Source organism: Antennarius striatus, chromosome 13 (assembly GCF_040054535.1).
Source record: "Antennarius striatus isolate MH-2024 chromosome 13, ASM4005453v1, whole genome shotgun sequence".
Classification (NCBI taxonomy): domain Eukaryota; kingdom Metazoa; phylum Chordata; class Actinopteri; order Lophiiformes; family Antennariidae; genus Antennarius; species Antennarius striatus.
The window spans coordinates 1,274,340-1,288,247 of record NC_090788.1 but is presented as its reverse complement, the minus strand read 5'-3'; the positions used below and the strand labels follow the sequence as shown (position 1 = coordinate 1,288,247).

The following is a 13,908-nucleotide window of genomic DNA, read 5'->3' as shown; positions in this document are numbered from 1 at the left end:
CCTCCAGGAACAAACTGTGGAGGTAAACCCAGTTTGTCTGTAAAATGAAGGTCCTGATCTGCAGCTCCTGAGTCTCCAGCGAGAGCCGACAGCTCCCTACGGAGGTCTCAGGGCGCTAGCCAAGCAGCTAATAGAAGGAAAACTCTTTCCAGCAGAGGGTTACATGTTCCAGTCTAAACCCACTTCAGGGACGGTTAGCGCTCAGAGCTCCGCCTCCCTCTCCTCCGCGGCCGACTGCACACAGCCGGTCGGGTCGGGTCGGGTTCACCTCAGGCAGCGGCGCTGAAGCCGGCGATTTGATGCTAACGCAGCTACAAAGCTACACCGTTCTGATTTCTGGTCGGGCGGGGTCGGGGGCTTCTACCTCCGGGGTCTTCAGCGCCGTGTCGATGGCGAGGCCCGGCCCGAAGCCCGTCAGCGACTTGACGTTGGTGGAGGCGGGCAGCGGCCGGCGGCACTGAGTGAAGACGGAGAAGGCGAGCGACTTGAGGTGCTGGGCGTACAGGTGGCGGTCCTCCCCCCGCACCGGCTGGAGGAGGTGCTGGCAGGGGACGATCTGAGGTGGGGGGGAGGGGAGACAAATCCAGGCGTTAGACGGACGCCGTGGCGTTCATCGGGGATGACTAGTCTCGACTCACCTGTACGGAGACGGAGTTGCGGACGTGGGGGGGCAGGAAGTGCAGCATCTCCAGGTAGCAGCGCAGCAGACCCAGCGTCCACACGCCGGAGCGGGCCGGCGCCGGCCCCGGGGCGCCGTCCGCCTCCTCGTAGCTGAAGGGGTCCACGATGTAGACCACGATGGCGGGGGGGTAGGTGACGGCGTGGGACTCGCCGTCCGTCGGGACGCCGATCTTCTCCCGCTCCAAAGTGCTGGACAGGAAATGGAAACGTGATCGGAGTCATCGATCGCCAACGATTAAAGAACCCGATCGGTTCGCAATTACGAGCCGATACCTTTCTGGGGGCTCCGTGGGCCCCTGGGATTGGCCGCTGGAGGTGTCCCCTGAGGTTCCAGTGTTCTGGGTGCCGACCTGCTGTCCCAGCTGCCCCCCCTGACCCCCAACGCTCCCGAAAGGCGGGAACGAGGAGGCCTTGGCGGACGGCGTCCCGCCGCTGGGCGTCGCCGAGCCGTTGGACGACCCGCCGTTACTGGAGGCACCTGATGCGGCGGAGCTGGAGGCGGAGCTAGACTGTTGTGTGGATGCTGATTGGCTGGATGAGGTTTGGGGGCTGGGCTGTGTGAGGAGGGAGCCATCCAACGGCTGCGAAGCGAGGTATGGCGCTGAAAGGGTGAAAACAGGAAACAGAATTATGTTACTAACGCCACACATGGTCGACGCCCCCCAGCTCCGTGACGACTCGGGTGGGGTTAAAGGTCGTGAGGGGACGCGTACCGAGGTCGTGGCGACACACTTGTGCATAGAGTTTGAGTTTGGTGAAGGCGTCGACGTTCCCGCCGGCGGCCTTCAGGAACCAATCGCTGAGCGGCTGGTCCGCCGGCGTCTTGGCCCCGCCCACCTGGACGATGCCGTCGGGGTAGCCTTTGGAGATGGGGCGGTGCTGGCCGAGGCGACACGCCTGAGGAGAGACGGACACGCAGGACGTGAACGGGTCCACACGGGACACCAGGGTAGAGTTCTAGGATCCCGGTTTGGGGCCCCCGGGGGTCTGACCTCGTACACGGCGCTCAGGTCCCTGAAGAAGCTCCTGGCCCCGCTGAGCAGAGCCTCGCTGTCGGGACAGACCACCAGGTACCCCACGTCCCGCTGGGACCCGAAGGGGTCCAGCAGCAGCTTCTCCCAGTAGGGCAGCCCGAACGGGGACAGCACCACCAGGTCGTAGTCGTAGCCCACCAGGAAGGTGGGGATGGGCAGCGGCTCGGGGGACTCGTCCGTGCCTGGGGGGGGGCAGGAGGAAACAGGTCTCACAACACATCACAAACATCCCCTCGGTCGTTATGACGACCAGCGTCGGTCAGAACCGGTTACCGTAAGAGCCCCGCCCAGCCATCTTGTGGAACTGCTGCCAGGTGAGGGGCCCCTGGAAGCCCCACGAGCGCACCATCCTCTTCTTCTGGATGGCGTCCTGCAGCAGCGGCTGGAGGGACGTCAGGACGCGCAGGACGTCCTGAGAGCACAGAGCGCTGACGTCCACCGCTGGAGGGGGCCGGGTCGCAGGGGGCGGGGGAAGGGCCAGAGGAGAGACAGGTGAGTGTTAAAGAACCGACCGACACCCCGTCATCAGCAAAAACACAACGCAGCTCCCTGTCAACACCCTCAGAGCAAACACTGCATCTGTAGTACTCCTTCACACACACACACACACACACACACACACACACACACACACACACACACACACACACACACACACACACACACACACAATCTAAAAAGTACAACTAGATGTAATGTTTATTAATTATTAATGATTAATGATTATTGTTTATTAATTAAATTAGCGTAGTTTCCAGAGCTGGTTTTCCGGTGCCATCGGCCGTCGTCTCCCTCACCGTTCTGTTTGCCCCAGCAGTGCAGACAGGTGCTCTTCACCAGCGCCTCGTCCACCTTCCCCCCCGACATGTTGTCCATGAACTGCCTGCCGTGCTCCAGCGCCATGTAGCAGTCGGCGTGGTAGTCCCGCTCCTCCACCCTCACGCAGGGCGGCCCCGGGGCCACGCCCGGCCCCCGGGCCGCCGCCTCCCGCTCCAGACTGGAAATGGGCGAGAAGGGGTTGGTGCACTGATCCTGGAGGAGGAGGATGAGCTCGTCGGGGACGCGCTCCCCCCCCCGGCCCGCGCCGCTCCTCTCCAGCAGCTCCTCGAAGCGTCGCTCCGCCTCCCGGCTGACGTCGGAGCCCCGCCCAATGATGTCCAGCTCGTCCTCCAGGAAGAGGCCCGAGCCGTTGCCGTAGCGCCGGTTGACCACGGCGCTGAAGCCGCAGCCGCACGGCTCCTGGGCGTCGTTGGCGGCGGCGTCGCCCCCCAGGTACACCCCCGCGTCGGCGCCCCTGATGTTCATGTTGCACACGCAGATGCAGCAGCTGTCGAAGCTGCAGTCCTTGAACAGGTTGAGGACCGACTCCGACAGGATGAGCGTCACGTACAGGCTGTGGGCTTCTGGGACGGACGCCACGGTCGCCGGCTCCACCGAGTTGAGGGGGCGACAGGTGGAGGGGGTGGACGCCGGCGAGCACAGGTCCGAGTTCTCGTACTTCAGCGAGCCCTGGACGCTGGCGGGGCCGCGGGGGGTGCGTGGCGTTCGTGGCGTGCGAGGCGTCGGGGCGGAGAAGCGAGGGGTGGCGGGCGACGGCAGGATGCCGGCGCCGCTGTTGCTGGGGGGGGCGCTGTTGGACATGAAGGATGTGTGCGTTTGGGGGGTGTAGGTCTGGGTGTAGTCCGGATCCATGGCGCTGCCCACGCTGGGGATGTTACTGGGGGGGCGGGGGAGAGGAAAGCAGGAAGTCAAATAAAGCATGAGAAGAAGGGGGCGGGGTCAGAGGCGGGGTTTGTGTGATCAACAGCCAATCGGTGAGGATAATTAGAAATAATAAACACCAAAGAACGAAAGAGTGGAACCGTGGGGTCGGATCTCAAACAGGAAATACAAGGGAAAGGGGCGGGGCTTAAGTCATTCATGTGTAATGAGGGCGGGGCCACGTGGCATCGAACTGGAGGTTTTCTGGGCGTCATTCTAACACAACCGTTCATTTTCAGATCCGGACCGACGTGAAACGTTTCGAGCTCATCGTGTCCCCGGCGCGATGGGAGGGGTAACCCCCCCCCCACCGAAACGCAACGCCGGCGTATGAATGAATCTAAAGACTTGTGATGAGGACACCACCAGGTGTGAAAGCCTACCTGTCCTTGTTGAGGAAGCTCATGACGGGGAGGGGGTGCAGCATCTCTCTCCCCAGGGTCCAGCTGGGCCGGTAGACGCACTCATCGGGGAGCTTGAGGGGGGGGAGGCAGTGGCTGGGCAGCATCTTGAGGGGGGCGAACATGGAGCACCCCACGAAGGCCTGGCACGGCTCCGGCTTGTACACGAACGAGTAATCCTGTGGGGGGAGGGGGCGCGTTAGACCGGCACTCCACCCCCAGTATCTGCAACACCGCCCCCCCCATCCAGACCTACCCTGATCTCCACCGGCTTAGGGCTGCAGAAGCTCTCCTCCACCTCGATCTTGAAGATCCCCCCCAGCGACAAGGAGCCGTCCAGCGAGGTGATGCCCCCGCCCTCCATGCTGCCGTAGTCCTTGCTGCACGTGTTCATGGGGGAGTAGCCCATGATGTGCTGCTCCAGGGAGGGGGGGGTCGGGAACATCTGGTGGAGGTCGGCCGAGCCTGACAGAACAGAAGGGGGGGGGGGGGGGTGTCAGGATCCAATCAGGATCAGGAACGACGACAAACGGTATCCAACATGTGGGTACTGTTCCGTCCTCCGCCACCAGGGGGGGGCGGCGAGCAACAAGCTTTCACTCTCATTAACGGATTTAAAGGATTTGAAGCGATTTGGCCTCAAAGACGACGGTGAAGAAGAGACTTCAGGAGCTTCATCATCGGAGGGATTGAGGTTTAAGGAGATGACACACACACACACACACACACACACACGGGGGGGGGGGGGGGGGGTACATACTGATGCAGGACACCGGGTCCAGCGTGGACGGTCTGGGTTCCTTCCCGTTGAACTTCTCGTCCGTTCCGTTTGCCGGTCGTCTGGATCCAGGCTGCAGACAAAAGGGAGAGTGTGTTAGAGCGTGTGTGTGTGTGTGTGTGTGCGTGTGTGTGTGTGTGTGTGTGTGTGTGTGTGTGAGCGTGTGTGTGTGTGTGTGTGTGTGTGTGTGTGTGTGTGTGTGTGTGTGTGTGTGCGTGTGTGTGTGTGCGTGCGTGTGTGTGTGTGTGCGTGTGTGACTTTAAACCCACCCCCAGCTCGTCCTCGTCCGAGTTGAACAGGTTGTCCAGGTCGTTGATGGACACCACCAGGTCGGTCTCGTGGATCAGGCTGGTGGGGGCCACGCGGTTGTGGGCGCCCCCCCGCTGAGCGTCTGCAGACACACACACACACACACACTCTGATCAGAGACGCTCTCTGATTGGCTGATATCTTTTTTTCGGTGCTCCACACCTACGACTCCAGTGTGCATTTTTACCAAACACACACCGGCTTCAATTAGCATTTTTCTTGTCAATTGACTTAGCGGGATGCTAACGCTAGCCGCTGGCGCGACTAATCAGTGAGACGAGAGTTCAACACAAATCCCTGCGGACGAGACTCCAGCGTGTTCCTGATCAATAACTGTGTTCAGTCTACAGCGGGACTGTTTGCTTTAAACCGCATCATTAATTCGTCCAATCAGATTGCATTCTGGGTTCTAACAGGAAGTGGAGTGTTACGTCATCACATCTGTTACTTGGTGCGACCCCACCCACACCTTTGTCTGAGGGGGGGGGGGGGGGGCTACATGTGTGATGAAGAGAGTCCTCACCATCCAATGGGCCGCTGCCTCCGTCTTCACACTGTTGGGGGGTCAGAAGGAAGGAAAGCAGACAGATCAGGATGTACAGTCAATACATGAATGGAAACATGAACCCCCCCCCTGTGTGTGTGTGTGTGTGTGTGTGTGTGTGTGTGTGTGTGTGTGTGTGTGTGTGTCCAGTCATCAATTTCACTTAAATATTTCAGATTTTTTTGTGCATTAAAACAACAAAATATTTGTGTCAGACGACCTCAGGGGGAGAGTTTTGTTGGAGCTAAAGTCAGGCTTAAGTCAGGCTTCACAAATCATAGATGAGGCTACGCTACGCTAACAAACGCTCCCGGAGAAGATGATGCCAGAGACAGGATTCATATTTAATCCGTGCTGACGGTGCGATCGATACGCCAGGTGGAAGGAAAACCGACCCCCCGAGCGCCGCACCCCTCCCTCCCCCCCGGGGCGGGAGGGGGGGCGGGGGGGGCGGCGGGAAGCGGAAGGAGAAGGTGGGAGGGGGCTGATCTAACAGGAAAAACCCAACAAGTCGGAGGAAGTTCCGCAGCCGAATGTTTGGCGTTCCTGCGTCCGCGGCTCACAATGGGGCTTCAGGACGACTTCCTGTCGGGTTCGCCGCCGCGGGGGGAGCGGATGAACGTGGGGGGGTATTTTTAGGACACGTTAAACCTGAAGAGGTGTGTGTTCAACGTGTTTCTCAGGTCAACGTGTCCCGATAAAGACACATCCGGTTTACAACGTGGCCCCCCGAGAGCAGGTCAGATGTACAAATAAACAGCATCCTACATTTCCCACAATGCAGTTTTGCGTCCACCCCCGCCTCACCTTGTGCTTCTTGCCCGGCTCTCGCTCGCCCCCCCCCTTGTCCTTCCTGTGGGAGAAGGTGAACTTGACGTCCCCGTCCTCGAAGGCGTAGGGGTCCGCCTCCGGCTCGTGGTCGCCGTCGGCGACGGCGGCCGATAAGTGCTGGTTCCTGCGGGCGCGGTACACCTGCAGGCGCTCCTGGGACACCTTCAGGGGCCGCTGGGACGCCGACATCAGTCTGGGCGGGGGGAAACGAGGGAAAGGTGTGAGGAGCGGGCGCGGTGACGTTTCATACTGGGGTGGGGGGGTTCCATTCCACTCACTCTGTGGCCGACACCGGGCCGTCCGGCGGCGCCGGTGCCTCGTCCCTCAGCTTGTCTCCCGGCAACAGTGGGGGGGGCAGCTCCGCCTCTTTCCTCCGGGGCAGGTTGAAGAACCTCCAGGGGGGGTGCGAGCTGTCCTCCTCCAGGCGGACCGCCACCCCTACGTAGACGGTGGGCTCGGGGGGGTCGGAGTAGCCTGACCCCCCCAGGGGGTAGGGGTGGGCGTGGCTGGAGTTGAAGTGCTGGTTCAGCCCCTCCGGACCCCCGTGGTGGTCATCGGCAGCGCCGCCCTTCGCCCCCCCCAGGCAGGGCTCCGGAGGCGGCTGGTAGAAGTGTTGGTTGCTGGGGGTGGGGGGGTTCTTCATGCCCTCTCCCGACTCCTCGCCGCGTTCGCAGGGGTGGGGGCTGAGTGGCGGGGGCTGGGGGGAGTTGGCCTGTTCAGACCCGCCGGCGCCGCCGACCCCCCCGCCGTGCAGCTTGGGGGCTTTCTGGATGGCGTCGGATGATCGCATGAAGCGGCCCCCGTCCTGCCCCCTCAGGGACAGCCTCTGGCCTGCGGCGGTGTCCGTCTCCATGGCGACGGCGGCGTCGTCGTTGGCTAGGCTGCGGTGGTGGAACGGCGTCTGGGGGCGCTTCGCCTGCTTGTCACCCTTCTCCGCTTTCTCCCCCCCGGCTTTGTGCTTGGTGGGGGGCTGGGGGGGCTGACCCAAAGACGGGGGCTGGCTGGGGGCGGAGCCTGTTCGCTGCTTCACCAACTTGTACCTGCAGGTGGGGGGGGGGGAATAAAGGAACACGTTGAACCTTCCAATCAAACCACGTTAGCTCGATGCTATCAGGACCAACGAGGCGTCTTCGTCCAGTTCCTGGGCAGCAAACTGGCACTCTTGGGGGGGCATATGTGAGGTGTACCTGGTCACATGACCTAGGCCCCCCTGGATGGGGGTGGACTGACCTTGAGCAGCTGCAGTACGACCTCTGAGACGGCTCCACGAAGTCCCAGCTCCCCGCTCTGTCGCTCGCTTCCTCCTCGCAGGGACCGTTGGCGGTGGCCGGGAACTTCCTCCTGGGGGGGCGCGGAAGAAATGTTCAGACTCAAACAAACAAATAAACAAACAAACAAACAAACAGGGATGCTAATAAGAGCACGGCCTCATCTGCCGTTGTTAACGCACGCGGCGGCGAATAGAGGAAACTTTATGGCGCCGCTCGGAGCTAAATAACGTTACGACGTCTAACCGCAGCCGACAGTCTGTGCTGGGGTCGATGCCCCCTCCACGTCCGGGGGGAGGCTCCAATTCGCTGATGGTGAATCACACGAAATAACGGCGAGATAACGGCGATCGGGTCTGAGCCGGGATGCTAACGCTAGCGTGTTCCGGTTCGATCTCTGGGTTGGTGATGTTCTGGGGGGGCGGAGCCACACTCACTTGTTCGGTGCTCGGTTGACGCTGCACTCCTGCCAGACACGCTCCATCACCCGGCGGGCGAACCCCCGCGGGACTTTGCCCCCGTGGTGACTGGTCCGGTCCACGCTGAAGGCGTCGCAGGGCGGCGGCGGCTTCGCTAACCTCTGGGCTGCCTGGGGGTCCACTGTGGGGGGGGGCACATCACAGACGGATGAGAAACCGACCCCCACCTGACCAGGCGGGGCGGATCCACTTGGAGTTCCGACCTTTACCTGCCTGCGCCTCCTCGGGCGACGTGGGGGGGGTGAGCGTCACCAGAGACATGGCGGGCTCTCGTTGGGACGCAGGCACTTGGGGGGGGCCCGTGTAGGCGGCGGCGGTGCAGTGTGATGACCCTACGAAGGTCACGACGGGGACATCCGAGTGGGGCACCAGCACCAAGCAGGCGGGGTACACCATCCTCACCCCCCCGACGAGGACCTCCACCGACGCCAGCGAGTCGTCCTCCCAGTCCATGTCCTCCTGCCCCCCCTCCCTGGCGCCGGGGCTGATGGGATAGAACTGGTTCCACTCCTCCATCAGCTTCTGCGTGGGGGGGTCGGACATCTTGAATGACTGGCCGGTCAGGGTCCCGTTGAGGCCGAACGGGCTCAGGATCGCTGGGGGGGGGAGACGAGACAGGGTTAGAACCTCGGATTCATCAGGACACCCCCCCCCCCCGACTCCCTCCGTAATCTAGGAATGGGGGGGGGGGACCTCCCCAAGTCTCAGGTGTCACTCGGATAATTTTTTTTCTGGAAGCCATCCAGGGCGCTTTGACCGCGTTCGTCCTCTTCACCCTCTACACCCCACCATCCCTCACTTCACCCCATTATACCCCCCCCCACTCCGCTCCGCTAATTGTTTTCATCTCGTTTTGAGCTCCAAGTGCTCCTCGGAAGCTCGGGATTCTTTCCTGGACGACGGTTCTTTTCTAAACGACGTTTTGTTTTTGTGGTTTTGTTGCGACGAACGGAAAGAAAACATTCATTTATCCGTATCTGATCGGTAGTGGCATGTTTTCTTGGCTTTTCACTCACTAATGGGAGCAAATCTGAGGATGACTTGTGTGTGTGTGTGTGTGTGTGTGTGTGTGTGTGTGTGTGTGTGTTTTCATGATATTTTTGCCGGAGGGGAACAAGTTCTGCAACTTCCTGAGTGTCAGGAAGACATACGCCTCGTTTCTACGGAATAAAAAAAAAGAAGTAAAAACTGGAGTTCAGAAAGCGGGAGAGGGTGGTGGGGGAGGGGGGGTTGAGAATTCTTAAGTTTTAAAAAACTAAATACTGTGGTGGAGAAAAGAGGAAAAAATTAGTTGCTCGAAAGGAAAAAGTGCGAAATCGAGGAGACGAGGCGACGGGACGTTCGGTTTACGAGCGCGAGCACGAGGACGTCACACGGATTTGATGATCGGAAGAAATCAAAATCCGAAGAAATCAAAAATGAGGGGAAAAAGAGGAGATAAAAGGAAGTGAATCAGGTCACACGGTTTTTATTTCCTGCTAACAGAACTCACGCCGCCGGGGTCGGACGCTGACCAGAAATAACTCCTAGAAAACACACCAGCGTCGCGGCGCCGTCCGGACCGCACGCTCACCTTGGAAGGGGCTGGGCGCCTGCTGGGCGGCGGCCAGGTGTTCGTCCGTCAGGTGGTAGACGGGCTGGTGCTGGTTGATCTCCACGCTGGTGCACACGTTACTGTCCCCGTGCAGGAAGAAGGAGAAGGCGCAGGATAGGTGCTCGCTGTGAGGAAGAGGAGAGAGGAAGACGGGTTAGTCCTGCTTCCTGTGAGTGCCTGGACCGCACCGACACCCCCCCCATGAAGAGAATATTGTGTTTCAACTGTTTGCGTTTGTGATGATGGATAAGGTCTTCATCTGTCTGCCTGACGTCCAAAATAAAATCTAGTCTTTTTTTTTCTCGGCAGTTTCCTGTTTTCCTGCAGGACTTGAACGCATCACACTGACACCACACAGAAATATGGAGACACTATTTTACCCCACGCTTTTTAACAGCCTTCAAAAGCATCGCTGTGCCGCCACTCACCGTCACGCGGCCTCTGCAGACACTCACACACACACACACACACACACACACACACACACACACACACTTTTAGATGCAAAATGCTGGCAGCGTTCCGCCTTGACAAGGAGACGCTGAGATAGTCCAGTTAAGACTTGAGCCAGGGCCACATGGGGTGGGGGCAGCCCTGAGGTCACATGACCCGCTGTGTTTGAGTCTGCCTGGGGGCCGTTATAGCTTTCTTGGTTACAGATAGAACATCAAACTGTTTTTAAGCGCTCGCTTCCTATATTGACATCAAAGTTGCCCTCTGGCTCCGCCCCCTCCACATCCACCTAATTGACATTTATTATTGTCAGCAGGACGTTTTGTTAATAAAGTTGTGAGGCGGCTCGCTGGTGGGGACAGGTTTACGATGTGAGGAACGCGTCTGATTCCGATCAGAATTCCTTCAGCATGAACGCATCGACCCGTCAGGGAGCAGAACAAACAAAACAACAAACAGAAACAACAACAAAACAACAAACAGAAACAACAACAAATAGAAACAACAACAAACAGAAACAACAACAAAACAACAGAAACAACAACAAACAAAACAACAAACAGCAACAACAACAAACAGAAACAACAACAAACAAAACAAACAGAAACAACAACAAATAGAAACAACAACAAACAAAACAAGAAACAGCAACAACAACATAAACAACAACAAACAAAACACCAAACAGAAACAACAACAAACAAAAACAACAATGCTCCAGCAGGCGCGACATCGTGTGGATCTGGGCCGTTATCTTCACCGAGGCTTACAGACAGATTATTGGTGGCTTATTGTCAGAGCGGCGGCGGCGGCGAGAGGCGGTCGCCACGGTGACGCCAGATCACCGCTCTTTTGTTGAACCAGAACAGCTATTTACAGCGTGAAAGATACTGTATTCACACACACACACCCACACACACCCACACCCACACACACACACACACACACACACACACACACACACACACAGGGGAGAAAAGGAAGCGTTGACATTCCACAGATGCTCTCTGGGATTGGCTGGCTCTGCTCCCAGCTTCCTCCCAGCTGATCCACACTTCCTGTTGCGCCGTCAGCAGCCTGACGGGAGCCGACATCGTCCACGGGACGGAGGGTTAGCTCTCAACGGGTTTTATTTCTATGTTGTAACTGATTGTTTGCCTCCTGCGAGTTGGAACGGACGGGTTCTGAGAGCGTTTTTTAAGATACTTTAAAGGTAGAACGACAAGCGACGAATGGAGGAAGAAACAAACGGACGAAGGTGTGAACGGTGCCGAACGAACGGAGGTGATTTAATCCTCAACGCTGTCAGGAGGAGTGGGAAACAGCAGCCCAGTCCTTCTGGAAGGATTCCAACACAAACAGTCTGGAGAGAAACACACACACACACACACACACACACACACACACACACCTCTTTATAAACGTCCGATTAACCTCATGTGGATCAGTGGGGAGCGATAGAAGCGACGGGTTCACAGGAACTGGAGAAATCCCGTGCCCGCCCCAAGAGAGAACGCCGGCGTTGCCCCCGACGACGAGCCAGATTTTAGCTTCAGTCTCATTTGATTCCAGACTGGGATGCCTTCACCCTCCTGGGTTGAAAAAATGACCACAAAATTGACCACGCTGACATCATCACTACGCGACAGCGTCATAAACACCTGGAATAACGCGCCGCGCCGAGCCACGCCCACCTCAGACTTCTGTTGGATGACAGTAAGGGGGGGGGGGGCTATCAGGTGGAACTGAGGCGACTCAGGAATGTAAACAAACTGAAGAGGCTTTCAGGAAACAACCGGTTCCCATGGCGACGGGGGGGGGGGTGAAAACATCTCTGACACTGATGGAGGCATCAGGTAACATCAAGAACGAGACGCCAGATGACCGGGTGTGACTTCCATGTGACGGGGCGGGGCCTCTGTGTGAAGGGGCGGGGCCTGGACCCGGTACTTCTGGTTCCATTAACGGTGTGATGACTCCGTGTGCAGCTGGTTTTATTCTCCAGCGTTGAGGTCAAAGGGAACAACTCCATATATGGGCACAGCTTTAAACACAGCCATCTGTCTGAACCGGCGGATTAAAGACAGAGAAAGGACGGGGGGGGGGGGGGGGATGACGACGGACAGATTAACTGTGACGTCTTCATCGGTCCTTTCCTCCACGGGGGTCGCAGGAGACAGGAGGAATGACAGGAATGCAGGAAAGGGGGGGGTTATACTCAAAGTGGGGAGGGGGTCAAGATAGATCAAAAATCTCAAGTGCCTGAAGAGCGTTCAACAACTCGGTGTTGCCCTGGCAACAAAAAAACTGATTGAAAACAAACAAGCCCTTTCAAAATAAAAGCACGATGGAGCTGATGGAGTTCCTGTTGCTGGAGCGACTGATGAAGTGCAGAGAAGCCCCCCGGGGGGGGCAGGGGTGACCAGGTTGAGTGTTGTGGGGGGGGGGGCTTTGGCGTGAACTTGCCGTGTCTTTGTCCCCGTGTGCCTGCGTGTCGGTGGAGGGAGGGGGGATAAATTTAGCGCTTTAGCCACAGACCGGAGGCCGCGGCGCGTTATCCTGCGCTGTCCTACTTAACGGAGCGCCGCCATCGGCCGCCGCCCTCACCTCCTGACACGGGGGTGATGCATCGACAACAACGACAACAACAATAAACACACGACAGACGGATTTAAACACGGCGCTGGATTCAACGCCGTTCTCCGATCCCGGCCCCTCCAGCTGACCAATGGAGCGCGAGCAGCATCCTGCTTTCACCTTGGAAGCGAGCGATCCCGTGGTGCATTTCCCTGCTGCCATGACGACCGAGATGAGCACCCCCCCTCTACCTAGCAGCATACGGCTCTCAGGAACGACCGGGCGGCGCGATTCGGAGTGTCTGCCACTCCAGACAAAGGGAATCAGCGGCGACACGCGCGGCGGCGGTGGGGGGGGGCCGCGGGTGCCGATCAGATTGCTGAAAAATCATGATGTAATCACTGATTCCTGCTGACGCGTGAAAATCTGTCCTGATGTGTGAAAATTAACACGAGAGAAACGACTGGAGGCGGACATTCAGTCGGCTTAGAGAAGACGTGTGTGTGTGTGTTGGGGGGGGGGGCGATGATGTCAGTGTGTGAACCCAGTCTGAGGTCTGTGGTTACAGATCTCAGCCGTCAGCTGACCACAGCCCCCACCAGCTGGAGACGCTGCAGGTCGGCTGTGAGATGATGGTGTGTGTGTGTGTGTGTGTGTGTGTGTGTGTGTGTGTGTGTGTGTGTGTGTGTTATTTGGAAGATCTGAAGGTGTGTGGTGATTGGCTGATCCCGACCACTCAGGTTTCTGGGTCGTGTGCGGTCAGCGTTAAAACACAAACACACACTCAGCACCATCAGGAACAGTCAGACCAGCTGATCAGGGTGCATCAACCAGGAAACAAAAACAAACACACACACACACACACACACACACACACACACACACACACACTCACACACACACACACACACACACACACACACACAATGGGGTACAGTAAGTTCCTGTGACAGCTTTGTATCCCAGAATCCTCGGCGAGCCTGAAGCTCAACACAAATCACCAAAAGGGAGACGGACGACACCCCCACCCTCCTCCGCCCCCACCCCCCACCCCCACCCCAGAGATGACGGATGAGATTCAGGGTGATTGCACCACTATTTTTAACCTGCCCCTGTCTGCTCCGTGGCAGCAGAGGAGGAGGAGTGGGGTGGGCGGGGGGGAGGCAAGGGAAGGAGAACATGAGGAGAAGACACTGAA

The 13,908-nt window shown here is 58.4% G+C and overlaps 1 protein-coding gene across 1 annotated transcript in view; it reads right to left on the bottom strand.

Moving 5' to 3' along the window:
- Positions 1–13,908, bottom strand: part of med13a (mediator complex subunit 13a) — a 34,388-nt gene that overhangs the window by 4,564 nt on the left and 15,916 nt on the right. Inside the window, exons 4-21 of the mRNA XM_068331070.1 lie at positions 9,660–9,805; positions 8,296–8,682; positions 8,045–8,207; positions 7,570–7,680; positions 6,618–7,379; positions 6,316–6,532; positions 5,488–5,518; positions 4,925–5,046; positions 4,638–4,728; positions 4,134–4,342; positions 3,860–4,056; positions 2,513–3,432; positions 1,989–2,156; positions 1,674–1,897; positions 1,395–1,578; positions 955–1,282; positions 639–870; positions 365–556 (exon numbers count right to left, since the gene is read on the bottom strand). Coding sequence (XP_068187171.1) covers positions 365–556; positions 639–870; positions 955–1,282; positions 1,395–1,578; positions 1,674–1,897; positions 1,989–2,156; positions 2,513–3,432; positions 3,860–4,056; positions 4,134–4,342; positions 4,638–4,728; positions 4,925–5,046; positions 5,488–5,518; positions 6,316–6,532; positions 6,618–7,379; positions 7,570–7,680; positions 8,045–8,207; positions 8,296–8,682; positions 9,660–9,805 — 4,684 coding nt within the window. The remainder of the gene's footprint in view (positions 1–364; positions 557–638; positions 871–954; positions 1,283–1,394; positions 1,579–1,673; positions 1,898–1,988; positions 2,157–2,512; positions 3,433–3,859; positions 4,057–4,133; positions 4,343–4,637; positions 4,729–4,924; positions 5,047–5,487; positions 5,519–6,315; positions 6,533–6,617; positions 7,380–7,569; positions 7,681–8,044; positions 8,208–8,295; positions 8,683–9,659; positions 9,806–13,908) is intronic.